General features: G+C 43.7%; 1 protein-coding gene across 1 annotated transcript in view; it reads right to left on the reverse strand.

Annotated features, from left to right (window-relative positions):
* Sh3d19 (SH3 domain containing 19) overlaps positions 1-23,715 on the reverse strand; it is a 163,383-nt gene that overhangs the window by 86,547 nt on the left and 53,121 nt on the right. The window contains exon 2 of the mRNA XM_032898150.1: positions 4,894-4,933. Within this exon, the coding sequence (XP_032754041.1) occupies positions 4,894-4,933 (40 nt within the window). The remainder of the gene's footprint in view (positions 1-4,893; positions 4,934-23,715) is intronic.

Consider the following 23,715-nt stretch of genomic DNA (forward strand, 5'->3'; position numbering starts at 1 on the left):
AGTTGGTAAAGTGCTTGCATAGAACCCAAGGTCATGCCTCAGGCATCCAAAAGCCAGGTGTGCAAGCCCAGGCTGGGGACGCAGAGCCAGGTGTGTCTCTGGGGTTTGCCGGTCAGCCAGTCTAGTCTAACGGGCGAGCTGCAGGTGCCCTGAAGGACTGTCTTAAAGAAACATCATGGCTGGCACCAAGGGGCAACACCCAAGGCTAATATCCGTTCAGATGCTCACACATGCCCTCACCTAAATACACACACGACAAGTGTTCAAGTCTATAAAAAGACTGAAGAAACAATAAAATTCACACATACATATGCCTTCCCTCTATGCAGAAATCACTAATGTTCTCCCGGGATGCACCTGCTTCCTCATCTGCCCAGGTTTTTCTCCCATGAATTACATGAGACTGTACACATAAAACATGCCACCTCTGACAGCTTAGCGTCTGTCTACTGAGATGACTTTCTTATTCTCTGTCCAAATGAGCAATGTTTACAAATAAAGTCCATATTTAAGCCTTTTTAGTTGTCACTCCTCCAATTTCTTTTTTTTTTTTTTGAAGATTAGAGCTGTTTTAATTCCTTTTATTTATTTGGGTGTTGTATGTGCGTGTGGGATATTTTTACTCTTAAATTTTAAATACCAAAGGCACACACCACGTTTATCTGCTGTCTCTTTTAATTGTATGTATGTTTTATGTACATATGTATGTATGTATGATGTATTTATGTACATATATACATATGTATGTATGATGTATGTATTATGTATGTGTGTATGTATTATGTATGTATGAGCTCTTGCATGTGCAAGATAAGCATTCCACATTCCCAGTCTTCCAATCTTCTGAGACAGAGTCTAACTGTGTAGCACAGGCTGGTCTGGAACTCAGAATCCTCCCACTCTTCTTCCAGAGAGCTGATTACAAGATGTCTGCCTCCTCTCTCTCTCTTTGTCAATGTAAAACTTTCTCCCGGCCGCTGTGCTTTTCAAGACCCAATTCTCCAGAACCCACTCCCTGCTAGAGCTACCTTCTAAGCACGGAGTGTGCTGCTGCGCCTCCGTCGTCTGGAGACACACTGCCCGGCTCTTGTCAACCACGATAGGTAAGGTGACTGCCTGACGAAGGCGATGACGACCTCTTATACAACTAAGAGCCCTTTATGGGGTAGGCGTCCGCTCCCTAACAGCTCTACAGGAGAGTGAGCAGTCACCGATGGCCGTCACCTCAGCCAGCAGCTGCACCCAACAGTGTGCAGCAATGGCCCCCTTAACACTACCACCCTTCTGTGTGGATTTTTAAAGATCCAATACATTTTATATCTAGCTAGTCACAGTGGCACGTGCTTCTAATCCCAGCACTCAGGAGGCAGAGGCAGGAGGATCTCTGCGAGTTTCAGACCAGCCAGGGTTACACAGTGAAGCCCTGTTTCAAATGTATTCATACAAATAAAATATATACACATATAGATTTAAAATTCACGATCCTATTTTTTAAAGACTCAAATCATAAGCTGGGGGACAGTCCCTCAGGTCCGCCTGTCTTTCCCTTCAGTGCTGGGATTACAGGTCCCTGTGGCCCTGCTTGTTTTGTTTTGTTTTTAAAGACGAGTGCTGGAGAGCCACTCCAGGTCCCTGTTCATGCTCAAGCACCTTACTGATTGGAACATCTTACCCAAGACCCCATATATGTATTTTTCCAAGATTTTCTCAGTTGGGCATTGTATTAGCCAGGGTTCTCTAGAGTCACAGAACTTATGGTCAGCTGTGGATGGCAAGTCCAAGAATCTAGAAGTTGCTCAGTCCCACAGTTGTTTGAGCTGGTCTTCTGGAGAAGTAGGTTCCAGCAGATTTACTGGCTAGTAAGTGCAAGCAGGTGAAGAAGAGTGAATCTTTCTTCTTCCAATGCCCCTGTGTAGGGCTCCAGCAGAAGGTGTGGCCCAGATTAAAGTGTGTACCACCACGCCTGGATCTGGGACTTGCTTTGTCCTAGGCTGACCTGGAACCCAGATATCTCTTTGCCTCAGTTTCCTGGGACTAAAGGAGTGTACTACCTTGCCTGGGCCTAAGCTTTTCATGGCCACTGTGCCTCAAGATCTCCAGGCCAAGGTAAAGGTCAGAAACTTGTGTCTTCCAGCCTCAGGATCGGAATCACAGAGGAGCCCTCCAATTCTGGATTGTAGTTCATTCCAGATATGGTCAGGCTGACAACTAGGAATGGACATTACAGGCACGTCCATGCATTTTATTTCTAGTTGGAGTCAAGACTCATCTTGTACTTTTCCCTTCCTGACCTAAGATTAGCAATGCCTCCAACGTATAGGACTCACCCTTAATAGGGGAGAACAACTGTGAATGAAGAACAGCTCTCCTAGTCCTTCCTCCTGTCAGACTCCAGGGTTTTGAATCCGGATTCTACTTCCATCCCAAACACCCACTTACGCTGTTTATGCTGTCCCTGTCTTCCCACGATTTACGTGTTTCTCCTCTACCTGTCTCAAGTCAGCTGCTGCATCTGGGATCACAGAGACCAACGACCAACCTGGCTGTGCACCGGAAGGAAGCACCCAAGGCCGAGATTAACACACACCGTGAGGATCCACCCCAGACTTTCTGAACGAGCTCTGTGGGGTGGGGAATGAGAGTCCACTTTGCTTTTTAAGCTCCCCATGTGATATCAATATATCCACTCCAGGGTATACCATGGTTTCTTTCTGTGAACCCAGAATTAGAAAGTAAAAAAAAAAGTGCTGTAGCTCAAACACTCCTTTAAAGAGGTTATAAGATTACTCTTCCATATAATCCAGGACCACAAATCTCTGGGGACGTGAAAACAGGCACAGAGGTTTCCACTCATGGCGATTCTATGAAGACATCTTTTTCTAACACGCTGCTTAAATTCTACGTCCTCTGTCTTTTATGTCACCTATACTTCATGTAAGGATCTATGTTATATTAAAATTTATACTGTTCAAGTCGTCCCAACCTTCAGTGTGCCGAGAGGCTCACGAGCCTTGGTTTTTACTATTCTAAGTATTTTTTTTATTTACCCTTCTAACTTTATGTTGTCATGGGCCACTGAGATGACTCAGCGTGCAAAGCGTGTGCCTCTGACTTTGATCTAAAGAACAACACGGTAGAAGGAGAGAACCAACTCCTACAAAGTTGTACTGTGATCTCCACACCCATGCCATGGCACACACACCCACCACAAGCACATACAATGTACAAACACATGCACGCCCACCATATATACATCCACACACATGCACAGCCAACCACATGCACACCTGCCACATGCACACTCACTACGTGCACATTTATACACATGCATATCCACACACATGCACACTCACCATATGCAAATACACACATGCGCACTGACCACATGCACACCCACTACACGTACATCCACACAATGCACACCCCACACACTCATATTCACGTACATCCACATACATGCACAGGCACACATATGCACACTCATACACACGCAATTCACACATATGCACACTTACACATACTCATACTCATATTCATGTGAGGCCACACACAGGCACATCTACACATTCACACATGTAAAATACACATACAACTACATAATAATATAGTAATGATTCTATGTCTATCGAGACACAATTAGCCACACGTAAAGAGTGATTTATAATGTGTATATTATACCTGAAGAAAGGCCAATATTATAGACACTCAGCTACACTTTCCCTTCAGATAAACTCACACTGATTTGACTGAAAACCGTTGAAAAATGTATGTCTACAGTAATTAGGGGAGCTTTCAAAGATTTTATACCTTGATTCGCTGAGTTCAACACAAGTTAGGATTTGACCCCTTGAAAAGCATTAGAGTATCGTTCACCAGTAAACCTAATAAATGCACAATCACTACTTTATCAATCTCCATAAAATAAAATCCAAAGAAACAGCAGTGATGTGCAAAATAATGAGAAATAATAGAAAAAGTACAGTTTCCTAAAATTTAATAAAAAATACCTAGAATAGCCTTCAAGTCTTACTTAAAAGAGAAAGAGACAAACTCAGTTTCTACCTTTTCAAGTTTGAAAGTATTCTTAAAACTAGTCTTTGGTGCTGGTGAAAATTAGCTTTTGTTTGTTTGTTTTTAATGCTTTGCAATTATAAAAATTAAGTTATGTGTGGTGATATACACCTTTAATCCCAGCACTGGGGAGGCAGAAACAAGCAGATCTCTATAAGTCTAATATCTATCTATATATATATAGATATAGATATAGATAGATAGATAGATAGATAGATAGATAGATAGATAGATAGTTAGTTCTAGGACAGCCAGGGCTACATAGAGAAATCCTTTCTCAAAAAACAAAAAAACAAAACTTTTCTGGGGCAAAATGGTTGAGCAGCTAGAGGCATTTGCCTTACAATCCTGACAACCTGAATTCACTCCCTGGGACCCACATAAGGTGGAGAGAGAACTGACTCCACAGAATTCCCTCCGACCCATGCACTGCCAAACGGCGTGCACACACCAGGTACGCGTACACAAAAGTGAACTTTAAAAATGTCTTCTGTATTTCTACAGAGTCTGTGTCAATTCTGTCATCGGGAAAACAGCAATATGGTTAGAAGGAGGAGAGAAAATGAAGTTATAAAAAAAAGAAAATGAGAAAGCTTTATGAAGCTACATCTGTTCCTGACAGGAATCTTCAGTATAAAACACTGTCCACGTCTTCAGAGGGGTTTGTTTAGAGAAAAAAAATGACGTCTCTCCTGTGAAGCTCTGACAGCCATAATCGAGTTCAACATAACAGTAACCCTAAAAAGAACAGTTTCATTGCTTCCAAATAGTTTTTCAAGCAAGGAACTTTAAGCAGAACCATTAAATACTTTAAATTCATACCTTGAGGAACGATGCTCTGGCTTATGTCTCTCGTTGCGATCTGTAAAGAAAGAAGACAGTCACACGTCAGCACAGGCTCTAAAACAGCTGTAGATTCCAGCTGCCACACCACCGAGTCTCACAGATGACAGTTTAGGGCAGCTCTGCTTTCTCCTGCCTGGCATAGGCTCGAAGGCATGCGACATAGGACACATAAAACTTTTCTGATGGGTTGGTAAAAATCATCTGATCAGAAAACGTTGTTCATTTCAGAAGATCCTGGCTTTGCTAAAACTAAAAAGACTTAGCTAAAGAAAGTAAGGAAACTGAAAAGCCAGAGATTACTCAGCTCTAAAAAATTATTCCATGAATCATGGTTGGCAGGAGCTTCTAACAGAATGGGAGGGAGCAAAACGAGCAGCTGGCAACATCTGCAAACTGAGACCAGGACAGCCTTAACTCCGTCCCATCCAGATCATTCAAGAACTTTCTGTGGATAGTTAGTTATAATGTGGTACACATGAACATTTGAGTTCTCACAACAGTGAAGGAAGGTACTCTAAGAATAAGAAACTGGAGACACTGTTATTTGTCTGAAGTGCACAGGGCAACGCCCTAAGATGTCAACCGTGCCTGGGGTGAGAAAGCCAGCTGTGTTTAAAAGTTCAGGGGCCTAATTCACTCAAAAGTAATTTTCTAGACTGTTACAAAATACTATGTATCAATCTGAAAACCATCCCATACACATGAGACACAAAACATCCAACTTGCTCATTTGAGCCCAAGTGACAATTGTTCCCTTGTATCTGCTTTGAAATTAGAAAAGGAAACCAAAGAAAGCCTCAGTGTTTGCAAAAGTCAACACAGAAAGAAACTCAGTGCAGTCCCACTCGACTTTGAAAGGAATCTACGGGAACACTATCACATTCACTCTCCTATAACACCATCTCAATCAATGTTGACTTCATGGATTGAGTTAAATAAAGACAAAGCAGAGGTTAGATAATTTCACTGACGGTAGAGCAGGACAGAGAACATTGATAATTCTGTACCCCAGGAGGAACGGGGTTTAAAATAAAAGTGTTTTATTTATTTATTCATTTGTTTGGTATGTGTGCATGTACACACACACAACTTTCACAGGCATTAGGTCTCATCTTCTGCTGTGGCTTCCAGGGACTAGACAGTCAGGTGATTAGTCTTGCATAATAAGAACTCTCCCCACTGTAGCACTTTTACCCGCTGGGCCATCTCACCCACCCAAGAAATGCCTTTTTAAGCCAAAGAGCTAGTATACAGTAAGATGCTGTTTTCTGAACAAGTAGGAAGTAGACTCTTGGTAAAACATGTTTGTTTAGATGCTCTGCCCTCCAAATGTACAATGGTAATGTTTCTGGTTCTAATTTCTACACTGAGTGTTTCTGTGCCTTTAAAAAACTCTTAATTTATCCATTCCACTCCTCCCTTAAGCAAAAACAGCAGACTTTCCACTGTCGGGTATTAAAATCATAGTAATACTTGGTATATTTGAAATCTTAAGAAGGAAACAAATCATTCTTCTGGCTTTCAGCTTGCTTGCTGTGTTAACAAAAGCAAAGCAGAAACTGGATAGAAGCTAGTTATTCCCATAACAAAGCAACAGCTCTTACCTGTGGCTAGCCAGGAGCTAAAACTCTGCCTGGGTGTCACTGCCCTGATTTCGTGCAGTTTATTTATCTAGGCAAGTGCCAGCAGGATCCTTCACTAATCTTCCAAGGCACACAACACACAGAAGGAGGGAGAAACAGAGTCAAGAGCATGTAAACAAGCTTCAGAATCCAAGAGCTTCAGGGCCCGTTCTGATTGGCAGATGTGCTATGACCAGTCAGCACATCTGGAATGGGGCCACTCAGGAACCGGATAGCGACTCTCCTCCACTCTTGGTTCAAACAGGAAATCCCATTTCAATACTTTCAGCTCTAAGAAAACACAAACGTCTTCCTTCTCAGAGTATCTCTCTGGTAAATAAAATCCAAGAAAATGACCTGATGAACTGTTGGAAGACATTTAAACGTTTCCCATTTCACTTTGTGTTACAGATCAGATTCCTACACCAACACACACGCAGTGTTTATAATGTGTTACTCCTAGGAACCTGCACAGTGATGATTTGAGGATAAGATAAATTATCCATTGTTTAAGATATCCCCAGACACTCAATTTTCAACAATAGTAACAAATTGAAACACACATCCTCACCTTCGTCTTTCCCCCAAAGGACACAGATAAACACAGTTCACACTTGGTGATCATGTCGTCTTTTAGTTAGAATGCATATAAATATGTGGGGAGAGAGAGAGAGCGAGAGAGCGAGAGAGTGCACGCGTGCGTGTGCATGTGGGTGTTTAATGTCTATCTGAGTCTTATGTTTGTACTTTTCCAATAGCGTTATGGTTTATGCACTTCTATTTTAAGCAAAACAATTTTCACAATAGGGAAGAATATTGTGCAACTGTCAAAAAATATATTGCGATTATTTCAGTCCAAAAGCCAAGACTGAACAAAACAAATCATGAGAGCAGATTCAGGCTCTACTTTCTTGCCAACGATAAAAAAATAACTTGGATAAAACCTTTTAAGCAGGACGCAGACAGATGGACATCAAACATGGGGATTTTATCTTGGCCCTACACAGTACTTAAAGAGCACGGATTTTACAAATACTTTCTAATACGTTCTCCATTTCTTTAAAAACTTCTCTAAGTTTTAAATAATTAGAAAAGAATGTATGGGGAGAAAGCAGGTTTCTAGACTCATGTATATTTAGCAATTGATATAAATAACATTGAAGAGTTGCTAAAAAATAAAAAGGCCAATTGACAACTCCAGGTTATACACATTTCCCTTTCAAGACAACTTCCAATTCTAGGACATGGAATATGTATGTTTTAACTGCTTTAACGTATGTTTAATACGTACTTTCTAACTGCTGTAATAAGACAACATGACCAAGGTAACTTGTCTTAGGGTTTTACTCTGTGAACAGACACCGTGACCAAGGCAACTCATAAAAAAAAAAAAAATTTAACTGGGACTGGCTTACAGGTTCAGAGGTTCAGTTCATTATCATAAAGACAGGAACATGGCAGCATTCAGGCAGACGTGGTGCAGGAGGAGCTGAGAGTTCCACCTTTTGTTCCAAAGGCAACTAGGAGAAGACTGGATTCTAGGTAGCTAGGACAAGGGTCTTAAAGCCCATGCCCACAGTGACACACGTACTCCAGTAAGGCCACACCTAGCCCATCAAGGCCACTCCCTGGGCCAAGTATATATAAACTATCAAGCAACTTACAGAAGAAAGACTTTATTTGGGGTTTACAGTTTCAGAGGGTGAGTTCATGAAGGTCATGGTAAGGAGCAGGCAGGCAGGCGTGGTACTGGAGCAATAGCCGAAAAATTACATCCTAATTCACAAGTAAGAGGCAGAGAGAGCTGACTGGAAATGGAGTGGGCTGTTGAAACCCCAGACCTCAACCCCAGTGTCCTATCTCCTCCTACAAGGCCACCACATCTAATCCTTCTGAAAGAGTTCCATCAACTGGGGACCTATTCAGATATATGAGCCTCTGGGGGCCATCGTCATCCAAACCAGCACCCCATGTGATCCAGTGTTCACGTGTTCAGATACTACGCCGCTTGTGTCCACTCTGACCAGGGTGGCTTGTGGGGAATGACCACACAGGTCCTACCGATGGCTCCGAATCTAAGATGACAAGCACTTTGAAAGGCAGATGACACACATGCAAATGTCCTCTTTCGCTTTGGTTAAAACTTAAGAAGGATGGCCAACGTAGGCCTGGCTGAGAGTCTGTCCTAGGACATTCAGGCTTTGATGATTTGGCTTTGATCACTTATCATAAGAGAGAAATCAAACCTCACTGAGTAGAGAGGAGCTTGCTTTAGCAACTGCAGTCAGAAGTGATGGGTCTTACACCGTTCCTTGAAATTAGGGGAAGGCTCAACCTCCAGAATGGGCACGGGATAAACTCGAAGCAGAGTAGAAAGCAGTGCAAAGGGAATCTGCCCCATGCCTCACGCTATCACACCAGAGTCTCAAAATATCTACGACAAGAAAAAACAATCTTTAAAGGATTCTATATCATACCATCGAGTTCTGCCTTGGGTGTTCGCATAATGTTTGGCTTCAAATTGTATTGTGTGTGTGTGTGTGTGTGTGTGTGTGTGTGTGTGTGTGTGCGCGCGCGTGCACGCATGTGCGCACATGTGTGTAGAGTGTATGGTGTGTGTGATATGTGTGTATGTATGCACGTGTGTATGGTATGCATGTTTGTGTGGTGTATGTGGTATATGTGTGTAGTGTGTGCATATGCACTCATGTGTGTAATGTGATGGTATGTGTCTGTATGTGGATATGTGTGTGTTCACACATGTGTGGGCACACATATGCCATGGCACGCATGTGGAAGTCAGAGGGCTGTGTTCAGAAGTCTGTTTTCTTCTGTGTTGGGAGCTGGAGACTGAATCCAGGTCATCAAGCTTACCTGCTAAGTTATGTCACTAGACCTAAAGAGAGAGAGAGAGAGAGAGAGAGAGAGAGAGAGAGAGAGAGAGAGAGAGAGAGAGAGAGTGTGTGTGTGTGTGTGTGTTTTACACCAGTCTTACTGTGTTGCCTATGCTGGTCTCAGCCTTCCCAGCAGGTAGGGTTAACAGGTATGCACCTGCCTCCACATTCAGTTGATTCTGTTATTTCAAAAACACGGACCAATCCCACAAAAATTCCTTCAATCACTTAACATTAATGCAGGAACTCACATATCTGAAAAAGGATTAGCCATGTGCGATGTAAGGTTCAAATAGACTGTATATACACTGGCGGTCCCGAATGGTTTACTAGAACTAAGAGTCCCTATGCTCACACACCGTCACAGTACAACAGCACACGCACACTTGCAGGATGCTGGAATGACCTGAGCGGGTGGCACACGCAATTAAACAGGGTACACGATGATGGCTACGCTGCTGGTTTAGGTGTTTGTTATCCTAGGCCTCCAACCACTACTTTAGATCATACTCTTCTCTGCACAACACAAATTCACTATAACACAGCACACAGCAGCCTCAGTCTTGTGTGTACATCTCGACTGCGAGGTGCTTCACTTAATAACCGCTCTACACCACCTGGCTCTGAGTAAGCTCTGATGTGCACATGACCAAGACACTGCCTGACGACATATCTTTCATACACATTATATCCCTGTCATTAGTGACCCAGGGTGACGCTTGCCCAACAATCCTGTTGCTTTTTATCTGTGATGAGCAGCTTAAGTAAAACAGTGAACCCACCCACTATATGATGGAACAAAAACATCCAGGGCTCACGAGTCCTTGATGACTCTTTAAAAGACAGCAAACCGATTCTACAGAGATAGGGTGTGGTAGAATTTTACACGGAATAGAGTTTCACAGGCTTCCCCAAAGCCTCAAACTAATAAAAGACATACCAGGGCATTTGGGATAGTTCAGCAGGCCAAACCCAACAAACTGAGTTCCATCTCTGGGACTCCGTGGTGGCAGTAGAGAATCAACTTTCACAAGTTGTTCCCTGACTTTCACATGTATACATGGGCATGCATGCAAGCGCACAACACACACACACACACACACACACACACACACACACGCACACGCACACGCACACACACACACACCAAACGAATGGAATAAAAAGGAATGTCTTCTACATATACATAGTTCTCAAGGATCCATTGACTGTTCTCTGTGTAGACATGGATTCTTAACGATGTCTGTGTCCACTGTCCATCCAATCAGCTTTGCTCCAGTGTCTCTCTAAAGTAACTTTTCTTCACTTCTAGGGTTCCTACAGTAAGTTCTCCAATAACTTGTTTCTTTTCTCACAGCTCTTGGGCTCAAACCCAAGGCTTTGCTCATACTTTAAAGCAGGGAATTGTTCTACTGTTCTACCACTGAGCCCCTCTCCCCACGGTGAAGCCCAGTAACTTGATGACCTCATCATTGAACGACCAGGAGATTAAAGAAAACATCTGCCTCACTGCAGCAGGACAATTTGAGGCACTACCGAGCAGTTTACGTGATGGCCAACCTTTTCTGATCCTAATTAAAAACCCTAAACTCACTGAAACATAGCACCTTAATCACGGGGAGGGGAAATGAATACAGAGGGGTGTTTAGTTTTCAAAACAGGACTCGTGATTTCACCGCTGCACATTGGCTGTGTAATCTGTTTGCTCCAACCACACCCAGTGTGTTGTCTACTCCCTCCCAGTCTCTTATCAGCTTTTGTTAGGGTGCTGTGTCCCGACTGGGTTTTCTGGTTCTGGCTTCTTCCATTCTGCTATGCTTGCTTGCCAGATAAATCTAGGTCTCAGAAAAACTGTAAATCATGACATGGCATACACCCCAAGAAGGCTGAGATAACACAGGGATGCCCTGCACACCCTGCCCATGCTACTGTAAGACCTCGTGAGCCTCGGCCGCCATCATGTCAGAGTAGCCACTAGTGTAATGACTGTGCTAGTTATTTACGCTCGGTTTTCTCAGCTGTGAAAAGTCACAGAGAATATGTTTCAGAGTTTCTGTAAGGGAACATGTCACGCATGAGTGCATGCTGTGTGTGTGTGTGTGAGTGTGTGTGTGTGTGGGTGTGTGTGGGGGTGGGTGAGAGAGAGAGAGAGAGAGAGAGAGAGAGAGAGAGAGAGAGAGAGAGAGAGAGAGACTTGCTACGTAGCTGAGGATGACTTCAACTTCTGATCCTCCTGTTTCCACCTCCTAAGTGTGGAGATGACAGCACTGTATTCCCTTTCAATGTGGGGTTAGAGATGGAACCCCAGGCTACACGCATGCTAGGCAAGCACTGTACCCGTGGGCAGGTGGAATGTGGTGTGTGTGTTTATGGCTGTGCACATGTGTGTGCTTGTGTGCTCCAGCAGTGGAGGACATCAGGTGTACTCTCTATCGCTCTCCATTTATTCCTTTGAGGCAGGGTTTCTCCCTGAACCTGGAATTCACAATTTTCAGGTAGGTTGGCAGCCAGCAAGCCCAGTGACCTTCATGTCTCCATACTGTACCTCACCGGGGTACAGGCGTGCACAGGAGCACAACGGCTTGCCATGTGGGAATTAGGATCTAAACTCAGGCCCTCGAAGCTGCAAAGCAAGTGCTCTTAACTGAGTCATATCTCCAGTCCCCTTGGTTTTGCTTTTTTGAGACAGGATTTTGCTATGTAGCTCAGCATGGCCTCTATAATCCTGCCTCAGTCTCCCATATGCTGTGAGTACAGGTGCAAGCTAACACACCCAGATGCTGTTCTCTAAGACGAGGTGTTTTATGTTGTCCAGGCTGCTCTCAAAATCCTAAGCTCAAACAATCCTCCTGCCTCAGCTTCCCAAGTTGTTGGGACTATTAGCATATACGATTATGCCAGCATTGTTCACGAGGCAGACATTGACTCTTTTCCTCTTCTTCAACAGCCCTCTATTAATCTCCTCTTGCTATCTTCTTAACGGAAAACAAAAAAAATGTATTAACTCACAGTGCAGAGGCAACATGTCAAAAGTGTGTCTCCTTGGGATAAAACTAAAGTTTCTAGAAGGCTTTATTATTTCTTCTGGAATCACAGGAAATGGAGGGGTATCTATTCATTTCCTTGCTTTTTTTCCTGTTTCTTGAAATATTTTATTCCTTAGTGTGTGGTTTCTTCCTCCAATAGTAGAGTGTGTGTATATGTGTGTTGTGTTTGTGTGTGTGTGTGTGTGTGTGTGTGTGTGTGTGTATGTACATGTGCATGGAGACTAGAGGTGGACATTGGGCGTATTTCTCTACGGTGGTCCACCTTACTTTTTTTAAATAATTATTATATTTTACTTATTTATTGTGTTAGGGTTACATATGTGCCACCGTGTGCATGTAGAGATCAGAGGACAACTTACAGAAATCCTACACTCTGGTCCTGGGAATTGAACTCTGGTCATCAGGTTTGGTAGCAAGAATCTTTACCCGTTGAACCATCTCTCTGGTCCCCTACACCTCTTTTCCTGATACAGAGTTTCCTCACTGAATTTGGAGTTCATCGATTGGCCAATGAGCTCCATCGATCTGCCGGTCCCCACCTCCCAAGCACTGGTACCGTGCATGACACACGCCTTTGTGTTGGGCTTTGATGTGGGTACATCACACTTGCACACAGATCCTCACACTTGCACGGAAAGTGCTTTACTGACTGAGCCATGACCCCAGCCCAACAGAGCAGCATTTTAAAAATCTCTCTTGACCCTGGCTTGCTCTCGTATCTGTCTTTAAACACCAGTCATGGCTATCATAGGTCGGAAACCATCATTCAGTATAATTTCTTCATAAGATGACCAACTGATCAGTGACATTCATCCTCTTTCACAGTGAGACAGCCACCGGTTCCAGGCGTTAGGGTATGGATCTTTGTGGGGAGGGGAGAGAGCACTATCTTGCCTGGACCACCTAATCTGAATGCTCCATCTCACTCAATACGTAGCTCACAACAGCGTGCGTGCACTGCTCTTCATGGGTCTCAGCATGCACTGCTCTTCATGGGTCCCAGCACAGTCTGCTCCATCTATCCCAGGTAGGGTGTTCGATGAAAGCAGGGACAGTTCTCGGGGCCTCTACGCAGTCAGCCTCTGCAAATGCCTGCAACAATGGGGCCAGCCAGTGCTCGCCCTTCCCTCCTCTGTCCTGCATCCTTTAAACCTGACATCGCTGAAAAGTACATCTGAGAATGCCCGCACATCTCAACATCATAATAATTTTAAAAATCACCTCCATTCTAAAACGTCTATCCTTCTGCCTCAAAGCAGTTCTCAGAAAAACAAACCAAATGCAGGAGGCAAAACGGCAGCACATACGAACTGGAAAAGGCTCCAGCTACTTGGTGGGAAGCCGCCTCTTAGATAATTCTTCAATGTGTTTCCAGTGGCTCACTTTGATGGCTGGATTCACTGGCTATTATATCAGGCTTTTTGTGATTTTTTAATGCTGGTCATTTCGGACAGTCCGAGTCCTTTCACATGTCCCTTTTCACCCACGGTGAGTCTGGCAGGGACCTTAGGGAGATGGACATTTCATCAGCTCGATGCAGGGAAGAAGCAGAAATGGAGGCTGGCCCAGGGACAGGTGTCCTCAGCCCTCCCTGCTGCTCTCACCTCAAGCTTCCCAGTGACTCTCTCACTTCATTGATTACTTTCTTTTGAAAGTCTTACAACACCTCTTTGTTTCGTTTATCTATTGTGTGTGTGCCTTTGTGTGCCTGTGTGTGGGGGTGTGTGTGGGTGTGTGGGTGTGGGGGTGTGTGATTTTTTTTATTATTGTTTTGAGACAAGTTTTGTTATATAGCACAAGGTGGCCTGTAACTTACGATCCTCCTGCCTCCGACTATAAAGAGCTAGTACTGAGGAATGCAGTGCCATGCCCGGTCCTTATTAACATATAATCGTGCCCCCCAAATATATTTCATTATGACATAACCTACTTTGGTCTCGAAAATTATTAATCTTATTAACTTGCTATTTTGAGTCGGTCTCACTATGTAGCCCTGGCTGCCCTAGAACTCTGTAGACCAGGCTGGCCTCTACTTCATAGAGATCTGCCTGCCTCTGTCTCCCAAGTGCTGGGATTAAAGGCCTGTGTCACCATACCTAGCTTAAAATTATTTTTTTAATCCTCAAGCGTTTCAAGCCACTTTCCTGAGTAGGCTGAGTGAATGACACGGAGAGAAGAATGAAAGAGATTAAATATAAGATATTTTATCTCTTTATAAAATTACTGCCTCCCATCATATTTCAGAACAGTACAGATTTTATTCACGAGAACTCAGGGAACAAAAATTAAGATTGCTATTTCAGGTGCAAGAGGGATAGACAACACCTCTAGTCCCATGTTGCCCTTTAAGCTGTTAGGATTTAAAAAAAAAAAAAAGGCAAAGTCTTTACATTCCTCTAAAGGCAAACCTCCATTTTCTCAACTCCCAGTCCTTTAGTTCTGAGTATCAGATGATCTTGTAATTCCAGTGCTTTCCTCTGGATAGCTGCCTCTGAAACGTGAGCTAACACTAGTGAAGAGTGTAGCTAACTGAGAGGCATCGCTTGTGGAGTAGCTGAAGGCACCAGGGCCTGTGGAGAAGGGAGGCACCAGCCAGGCCCAGGGGCTCCAATGAAAGAACAATTGGTGAAAAAACCTTTCCCATTGGGATGAGAATTCTTGCATTTTCAAGTTGACGAATTTATCCACAGTGGGGCAGTCTTGATCTCTAATCTAGAGTGACCTTTAAAAAAATATTTTAATCCAGAAAAGGTAAAGCCATGTTTGAGCCTTGCTAACGTATCTTTGAACCAGGGATAGAGAATGCACTAGGGAGAGAGAGTACACACTGCCTCCCGCAAACTCAAGCACGCCCATCTCCTTCCTCTCCATTAACCCCCATCCTAAGAACTACCTTCAGAACACAGAAGCACGGGCAGAATTCTCAGCGGCCGCATGCTACCCTTCCCTGTGTAGACACTGTTGCGTGTGAAGAGATGTCTCTTAGGCATCAATCACGTTCGGCTGCAAATCCTTGTTTGATCTTCTCCCAGGAGCAGAAATAACACCTGCCGACTCCCTCACCATCCAGTCCTTAGCACCTGCCAGCACTGACACACTTTGACGCCGCACTGCTTCCGCTGGCGAAAACTGCTTAGAGATGACAAAGACAGTCTCAGTGCAACACGAACAACGTGAACTCACTGGCCTGAGTCCCCCACATCTCTGCAAATTAGAAACAAGCAGAGTTAAAATGCCTGTGCTACCTGGTTTTGCCTCCTCTTTTGTGGGAACCAGTGGCTATGACTGATTCACAGAGACTGTATCATCCTCCAAAAGCTACAGATAATTCTGATCAGAAAAGAAAGCATTTGGAAGTATTACTTCAGAAATGTAAACTAAGAAACAACACCAACGAAGAAGCAATTGGGGGGGGGACGACAATGAATCTGTCACAGAGGAATACAGAGCAACCCAGGAGTCACTTCTGTGGCTCCCGGGTCACACAACACCACTGGAAGAAATGTGAACTGCTTATCAGCACAACAGTCCTGAAAGTTAGTCTCAAGTGTCGGCTACGCTAGAGCATTCTTAACGTGCAGCCTCTTCGTCTTTGCCAAAGCCCCACGGTGAAAATCTTTGACATTTTCTAGATGAGAAAGTAAAGTCTCAGAGAACTTAGTTTGAGAACTAAATGGGGAGATTTTTGGAGTTGAATCTGAAGGTCCTCCAAGTCCCTGCTTCCCCTCTTGACATCAGAAAGCTAGTGGTGCCTCGTCTGATGAACCCGTGGTCCACACACAAAACTGGTGCTCACCAAAACCGTGCTCAGCCTACAGTAGATGGTATGGTTGCTCAAAGACCGAATCCAGAGTCCTGATGCCTTCCCAACGACTTGGAGTTTTCTTAGACTCAGAAACCCCCACTCTACAGAAGCCTTTGAGTTCAACGAGCACCTTATGACCGGCATGCGAGCCTGGAGAACTCCAGTTTACGGCCCAGTGTCATCAGATCCTTTGTCGTCGTTACCAATGCTGAATTTATGAGCAAGCGTGTACACATCGGCAGGGATGCCGAGCATAACGCTAAGAGGCCTGGATGCTGTGGTGATACCGTTTGCTGTTAATTCCTGCAGGAAACACGCATGCCCTATTAATACCCCGATCCGCCCAGTCAGCTCTGTAATCAGACGAAAGTGCTATCAAAAACAAACCTTCATCTTGAATCGGTCAACCCATTCTTTCATTCATAGACACTCCCTCAACCAGCGTTAAACAAGCAGGAAATCAATACATAAAACAGAATGGCCAAATGTACAATTGATTCTCAATGAAAGAGGGAAAAGAAATTGGAATGAGATATTTAAGATGTTTTAATTGCATTCTCAGATTTAACAAAGCTTATTTTATCTACATATCTTCTAGTCATACGTAAAACAGAAAAAAAATCTGCGGTGAAGAAAGAGAAGACTGAGAACAAGGAGTTCTTTTGAGAACTGAAGAGACGGCTCAGAGGTTAGCACTTGCTGTGCTTCCAGAGGACCTGGGTTCAGTTCCTGGCAATCATGTGGTGGCTCGCAACCATCTGTAGCTCTGGTCCCAGGGGACCCGATGCCTCTTCTGGCCTCTGTGGATGCTGCGTGCACATGATACACCTACACAGACAAATATGTGAACTAAAATAAAGATTGTTTATAAAGAAGTAGTTCTGGAAGGATTGGCTGTAGACATAGAGGGCTAAGCAGCCAGGCTAAAGGACAGAATAAACACCTGAAGGCTCATCTGAAAGAATAAGGTGACGGGGTTTTAAACAACACAAAGATAGAAAATATAAAGCTTAGGAGCCAAAGAAAATAGGCTCAGGATGCCATTTGCTCTTTTCTGCTTTTGTCTCTGAGATACTAACTTGGCACAGAGCCACAAAATAGACAATAGGGAGATCAAGAATCCCAAAGAGATGGTTAGTGAAAAGCTATGAACAGAGCACACTCCCGACATTAATAGGCAACCGTCCAAAAGGAGAGAGCTATCACCCATGTTCCAAAATCCCATTCAGAAATGTCCTCCAAGGAGAAAGGTGGGCCGAGGAAAGGTGGATCTGTTATGGATCTGTTTGACGGTGTCTGTGTGTACGTGTTTTTACTTTTGTTTTGAGACAAGAGTCTCCAAGTGCATGTGAGGCTGGCTGGAATTCATTACGTAGTGCAGGCTAGACTTAAATTCACAGCACTCCCTGCCTCGGCCTCGTGAGTGCTGGAATTACAGGTGAGGAGAATCACACATGGCTGTTGGAGCTGTTGATTCTGTTTCGATATTTACAGGGGGCAATGTCTGGGGTGGGGCTGACAAACCCAAGAAAAGCGCGGAAATTGAGAACTGCACTTCAGGAGAGGATGAAACAGAGACTGTATAAGTAAGAGAAAAATGGCGGCAAAATCCTATCCACAAGGTAGTTAATAAAAGACTCCACATAAAAGACTTACGTTTCCCTCAGCACCCACTGACCAGACATCACTGCACTGAAAGGGTTTTTGTACGTTGTTAGTACACAATGAGACACTGCTACCCTACACACTCTGGGATAGCTACAAGCCAACAGATGGAAGATAAAAAGTATTGGCAAGGATGTGGTGAAAGGGGAACCCTTCCGTGTTCCTGGTGGGGATGTAAAATGGTGCATCTGCTTTATGAAAGAATCAGCAGTTTTCAAAACCGTTAATACTGGAGTTACCATAGGACCTCAAGATGCCAGTCCCAGGTACATGCAGTGAACACAAAAACAGCTTATACCTCCAAGGGAAGAAGAGACAGCTTATTCTGGATCCAAATATGAGTGACCATGGCCTGGGAACATAGACTTAGGTTACCTAAAATTCCATGTCCCTACACAGGGAACGGTTTCGTGAGGTTTTTATGGTAACGTAACAAAGAGAGTCGTAAATTAAGGCGCTTGGCAAACGCCTAGGGGGAAGCACGCAGTTACGGTACAGCAGCAGGACAGCCTCGGCTACTGCCCCGGCTGCTATCTAGAGCATTCTTAGCCTTTTGGTTGACAGAACTGTGGTTTTGTTAAGCCAATGCATCCAAACAATCTGGCTTTGTCTGTCAGTGACAGGATGTTAGGTCCAACCAGTGGGCTGAGCGTGCGAGGAACAGCTATCGAGTGCATGCAAGATGCCCGAGATAAATGTAATTAGACTCTGGGCTGAGGCAGCCCAGCCTCTCCCGTCTCTGACGTTCCCATCAGCCAACCGGCCTTTGCAGACACAGCTTCTTCCCAGGAATTCTTGTTCACAACTCAAGACAAAGGAAATCACGCCCATGCAGAATCCTGTATACAAATGCTCAGAGCCATATAACAAACCGTAGCCCCAAACTGGAAATATGCTTTAAACTAATGAACTAGTAGTGGATAAAATATTAGTAGCAGGGCCAGAGAGCTGACTTGGCAGGTGAAGTGGTTGCCACTAAGCCTGATGACCTGCGTTTGTCCTTGCAACATACTGCAATGTGTTCTCTGGCCTCCATTCATGTGCCATGGCACACATGTTCACGTTCACACACATGCACACATGTGCGAGTGGGTGCACACACACCTATATGCATGTGCACACAAACAAACATGCACACACACAGGTGTGATTAAAATAGTATGGCATATGATAGAATAGCATTTGATCAGTTATCAGTAGAGGAAGGAAAGCACACATGGGTAACACACATGGGTGAACCTTGAAAACATTATTTACAAAAGTAACCGAACACCCAAGTGGTGACAGGGACAGAAGCCGAGAGCTCTCATCCTCAACCAGAGGATGAAAGCAGAGTGAACTGGACCTCAGCAGAGCTACAGACTCTCAAGGCCCACCCCAGTGACAGACTCTCTTCAGCATGGCCACACCTCCTAAATGTCCCCAAACAATGCTAGGGCTGAGGACCAGGGTTCCAAAGGCCTAAGCAAATGGAGAACCTTTTCAACCAAACCACCACGCCTTCATCTGATTCTTTCTTACTTTTGCATGATAGTAAATTGTCAAATTTAACATTAAATTAAAATTTAAAAATAAAATCAATAGTTGTCCTTGAGGATATATACCTCTGGTATAGAAGCTTCAATGGCAATAATATAGATCCAGCTATATTTTGCTATATCACACTAAGATTATAACAGTTTAATTATCTAAATATGGTCTAAAAATGACCTTTCAATAGAAAGCAGTGTAAAAACATAGATTAAAAGGTGACCATAGATTTGCCTTAGAGTAACTAAGTTGTAGGAGTCAAGAGAAACAACTCCAGTGATAGGCAGTGGTCACCCCATGAGGTACCCCCTAATCTCTCTTAAATTTTCCCAGAAATGGCAGAATGGAGAAGCAAGCACCCTCACAATTATCAGCCCTCAGTCCTTATGATGCTAATCAGCTTAGAGCAAATAAACTTCAGTGAAGAACCTCATACTTCCTGAGTAACCAGGATCCAAGGATTTATAAGAGTGATTACTTAACATCTATGCTAAGTAATAAGTGCTCTGCTATTACCAAATAAAAAGTACAATAACTGACAAGGAACATTTAAGCTCTTACGCTATGAGACGGAAAAGGATTGTCTCTGGCTACTCTTCTTCTGTGAATATCGCCAAGATGTGAGAGTTGAATGCTACACAGTCATGTCATGATTCAAACAAAGGAGGAAATATGAGTGGTCCCCATGTAACTGATGGCAAAGTCCTTCTTCCCTTCCCCTTCCCCTTCCCCTCAACACAGCACTTTCCCATCCCATCCCCTTCCCTACCTTCCCCTTCCCCTCAACACCCTTCCCTACCTTCCCCTTCCCCTCACCATGGCACCTTCCCATCCCACCCCCTTCTCTCCCTTCCCCTTCCCCTCACAACAGTATCTTTCCATCCCATCCCCTTCCCTTCCTTCCCCTTCCTCTCACCATGGCATCTTCCTATCTCACTCCCTTCCCTCCTTTTCTCTTCCCTCCCTTCCCTTCAACACCTCACCCCTCCTCCCTGATGTCATCTACCCATCACCTCCCCTTTCTTTCTCTCCCTTCCCCTCTACCCAGCCTACCCCCTCTCCCCTTTTTATGATGGAGAGTAAATGCAGGTCTCACTAATGCTAAGCAGGCACTCTACAATTAAGCTACCACCTTCCATCCGTTAAGAAAGTTCTTAATTAAGCATTCATGTTATGTTCTTGCCCAATGGCAAAGATTAAGTCATAACTGGACAAATGCTAAAAGCTGGAGAAATGACTCCTGACGGCACAATGGTGACTGTTAATACTGTTTAGAAAACAGAATCAAAGCAGGAGACACTGGGTCTGCATCGTAAGAGTGCAAAGCAATCTCCCATGGCAAAGCATTTCAGCTGCTGGGGAAGCTAGGCACTCAAAGCACTCTATTTATTTAACTGGAGTACTGAGGAAAATGTCATTCTTTGATACAAGCTAAAATCCTAGCACAGTTTGAGAATCGCTACTAAAAGGAGACCAACCATAAATGAGTGTCTTAGTTACTTTTCTATTGCTGTGACTAAATACCATGACCAAGACAAGTTACAAAAGAAAGCATTTAAATGGGCGTACTGTTCCAGAGTGTAAGAGTCCCTGATGGCAGGTCAAAGTCATGGCGGTAGGAAGCTAGAGGCCAGCTGAGAGCTCTTGGCTCCACTGCACACAGGAGGCAGAGGGAGCTCACTGGAAACACAGAGCTTTTGAAACCTCAAAGCCCATTGCTAGCCACACCTCCCCAAACAGGAGTACCAACTGGGAACAAGTATACTAAAACCCCAGATGCATGCAAGATTTCACATTCAAACCACCACACAGAGAGTCATGACGTGAGGATGTCACCCCACTACTAGAAAAGGAACTCAGAAGGAAGACCATCTCCTCTCACCCCCTCCCAAGAGCCAACAAATTGATGCACTCTGAAGACCTGCTGTGGAAGTTGGTTTCCAAGCTTAATGTACGTCAGTTCATGGTGCCCCGCGGGTGCTAACCAGAAGGCTGGATGATTTTTGTGGCTTAACAAAATGGCTGTTAACTCCTGTAGTTAATCAGCAGGGAGCAAAGCTGATTTGACTTTTAAGGGTCTACAGTACACAAGGCGCGGATTGCAGGACAGGTAGAATCTTCACTTCTCCCCAAAGACACAACACTTGGAGGGATTGATGTTGTTTCTGTTTTGTTCAAAGATGCCCAGTAGTCTATCAGTTGGGAGGACAACAAGCTAAGCTTATAGAATTGCTCAGAACCTTGACAGAGCATAGCAAGAAGGTTGGACATTAGAACTGACCTGGGGAAAGTACAATGTGCGACAAAGCCAAGAAACAGCAACGCCAAGACCTGATCCTAAACTGTTTCTATCTAATCTGAGACTAGGGCTGACACATCTGTCTGTCGGAATAAAGGCAAATAAAGAATATTTTTTAAAAAGCAGAAAGATGGTTGAAATGGGATTTAAATAAAACTTTAACAGTTACTTTTAAAGGACATGAGTATTGTGTTAAAATCAAAGATCATAAAGTATACATATCAAAGAGCTTAGGAATTGCGGCCGTCTTTCACTTGAGCTGCTAAAACAGTCATTCGGCAAACATGCTTCCAATAGTAAAGTCAAGTGTTGACCAAGCATCACTGCACAGAGCTGTCTCTGAAACAGCCACAGCGAAATTGACAGGCGAACAGGAGTAATCTCCAAACATTCCACCATGATTACTCCTGGCTCTTCTGAAGCATATTAATAATGATTTGATCGTGTATTGATTAAATATTGCAACAAGATTTGATTTCCATTTCATTTGTTTCTGGCGGGAAAGTGAGAAGAGGAAATACTGATGTTTGGTAAAAATTTACAAATCAACGCTCTGTGGGAAACAGGCTCCTCCCTCAGCAGCAAGCAGGAGTAAACCCCCTACAGAGACTGACTCCTCCCACCCTCCCAACTTTCCGTAGCAAGTGTGCCCAGGTCTTCGGAATGTTCCTAGCACATTCACCCCTGTTTTCTGTAAAAGCTCGTATAGTTCTGGGTGTAGTGTAGTTGTCAAATTCAAATGTAATTGGACGTATTTACACTGGTCCAGCACAGCCTTCTGGATCTTTCCCTCAGATCTAGCCAGTCTCAACTCCCAAAGAAGATACATTTTTTTTTTTTTCCGGAGCTGGGGACCGAACCCAGGGCCTTGCGCTTCCTAGGCAAGCGCTCTACCACTGAGCTAAATCCCCAACCCCAAGAAGATACATTTAACTAGGGAAGGACAGTAGAGAGAAGGCCTGGTGAGATACATGACTTGAAGAGGCCAGATCCCCACCCTCACAAGAGGTAAAAATAGCACGTTTTTTCCAGTAGTGTTTATGATTTTAGGAAAACTAAATCCTTCTCCAGATTAAAACAGCTAAAACCTTTTGCTACAAAGGTTAAATTTCACTAATAGCATATAAAACATAAATATGAAACCTCCAACTCCAGGTACCTACCTAGAGGGGTGCTGCCAACTGACTTTCTCTGAGCTTCATGCCTCGTGTGTAAATCTGAATTACATTAGTGTCACATGTGTCACCAGAGAACTGGAAATTCCCTTCAGCGTGGGGTTAGCAATGGCTCACCTGAGAAATTTTTATGCAACTCCATATACACAGGTGTATAAAACAAATACACACATCAAACATTTACTGACAATAAATCACAAAGTAATTTACTTTAAAAGAATTCTGTGGTATGCCTGTAAGCTTATTACTTATTAAAGACAAAGGCAAACTTAAATATTAATAATAGGTGTGCTTGCTTAATTTTACATAAATAATTAACTCCTGAATTATTGTGGGATGCTGAAGGGTAGAACATCTCCAACAGTTCTCAGAGCTGATGACTATTTTGATTTATAATCATCGATGCGGCCAGTGTTCCTTCATATAGAAATTTGGTAGAAGTATGGTTAGGGCCATTTCTGAAATTACTAGATATTCTGTCCTAATCCCAAGACAAAGTTCATTTAACGATTTTTTAAAAATTAAACCCAAACACCGATTTTTAAAATCAAAAGTTTTAGGGGCTGGAGAGATGGCTCAGCAGTTAAGAGCACTGTTTGCTCTTCCAGAGGTCCTGAGTTCAAATCCCAGCAACCACATGGTGGTTCACAACCATCTGTAATGTGATCTTGGTGCCCTCTTCTGGCATACAAGCATATATTCAGGCAGAACTTGTAATACATAATGAATAAATAAATCTTAAAAAAAAAAAAAAGATAAAA

Source organism: Rattus rattus, chromosome 3 (assembly GCF_011064425.1).
Source record: "Rattus rattus isolate New Zealand chromosome 3, Rrattus_CSIRO_v1, whole genome shotgun sequence".
Classification (NCBI taxonomy): Eukaryota; Metazoa; Chordata; class Mammalia; order Rodentia; family Muridae; genus Rattus; species Rattus rattus.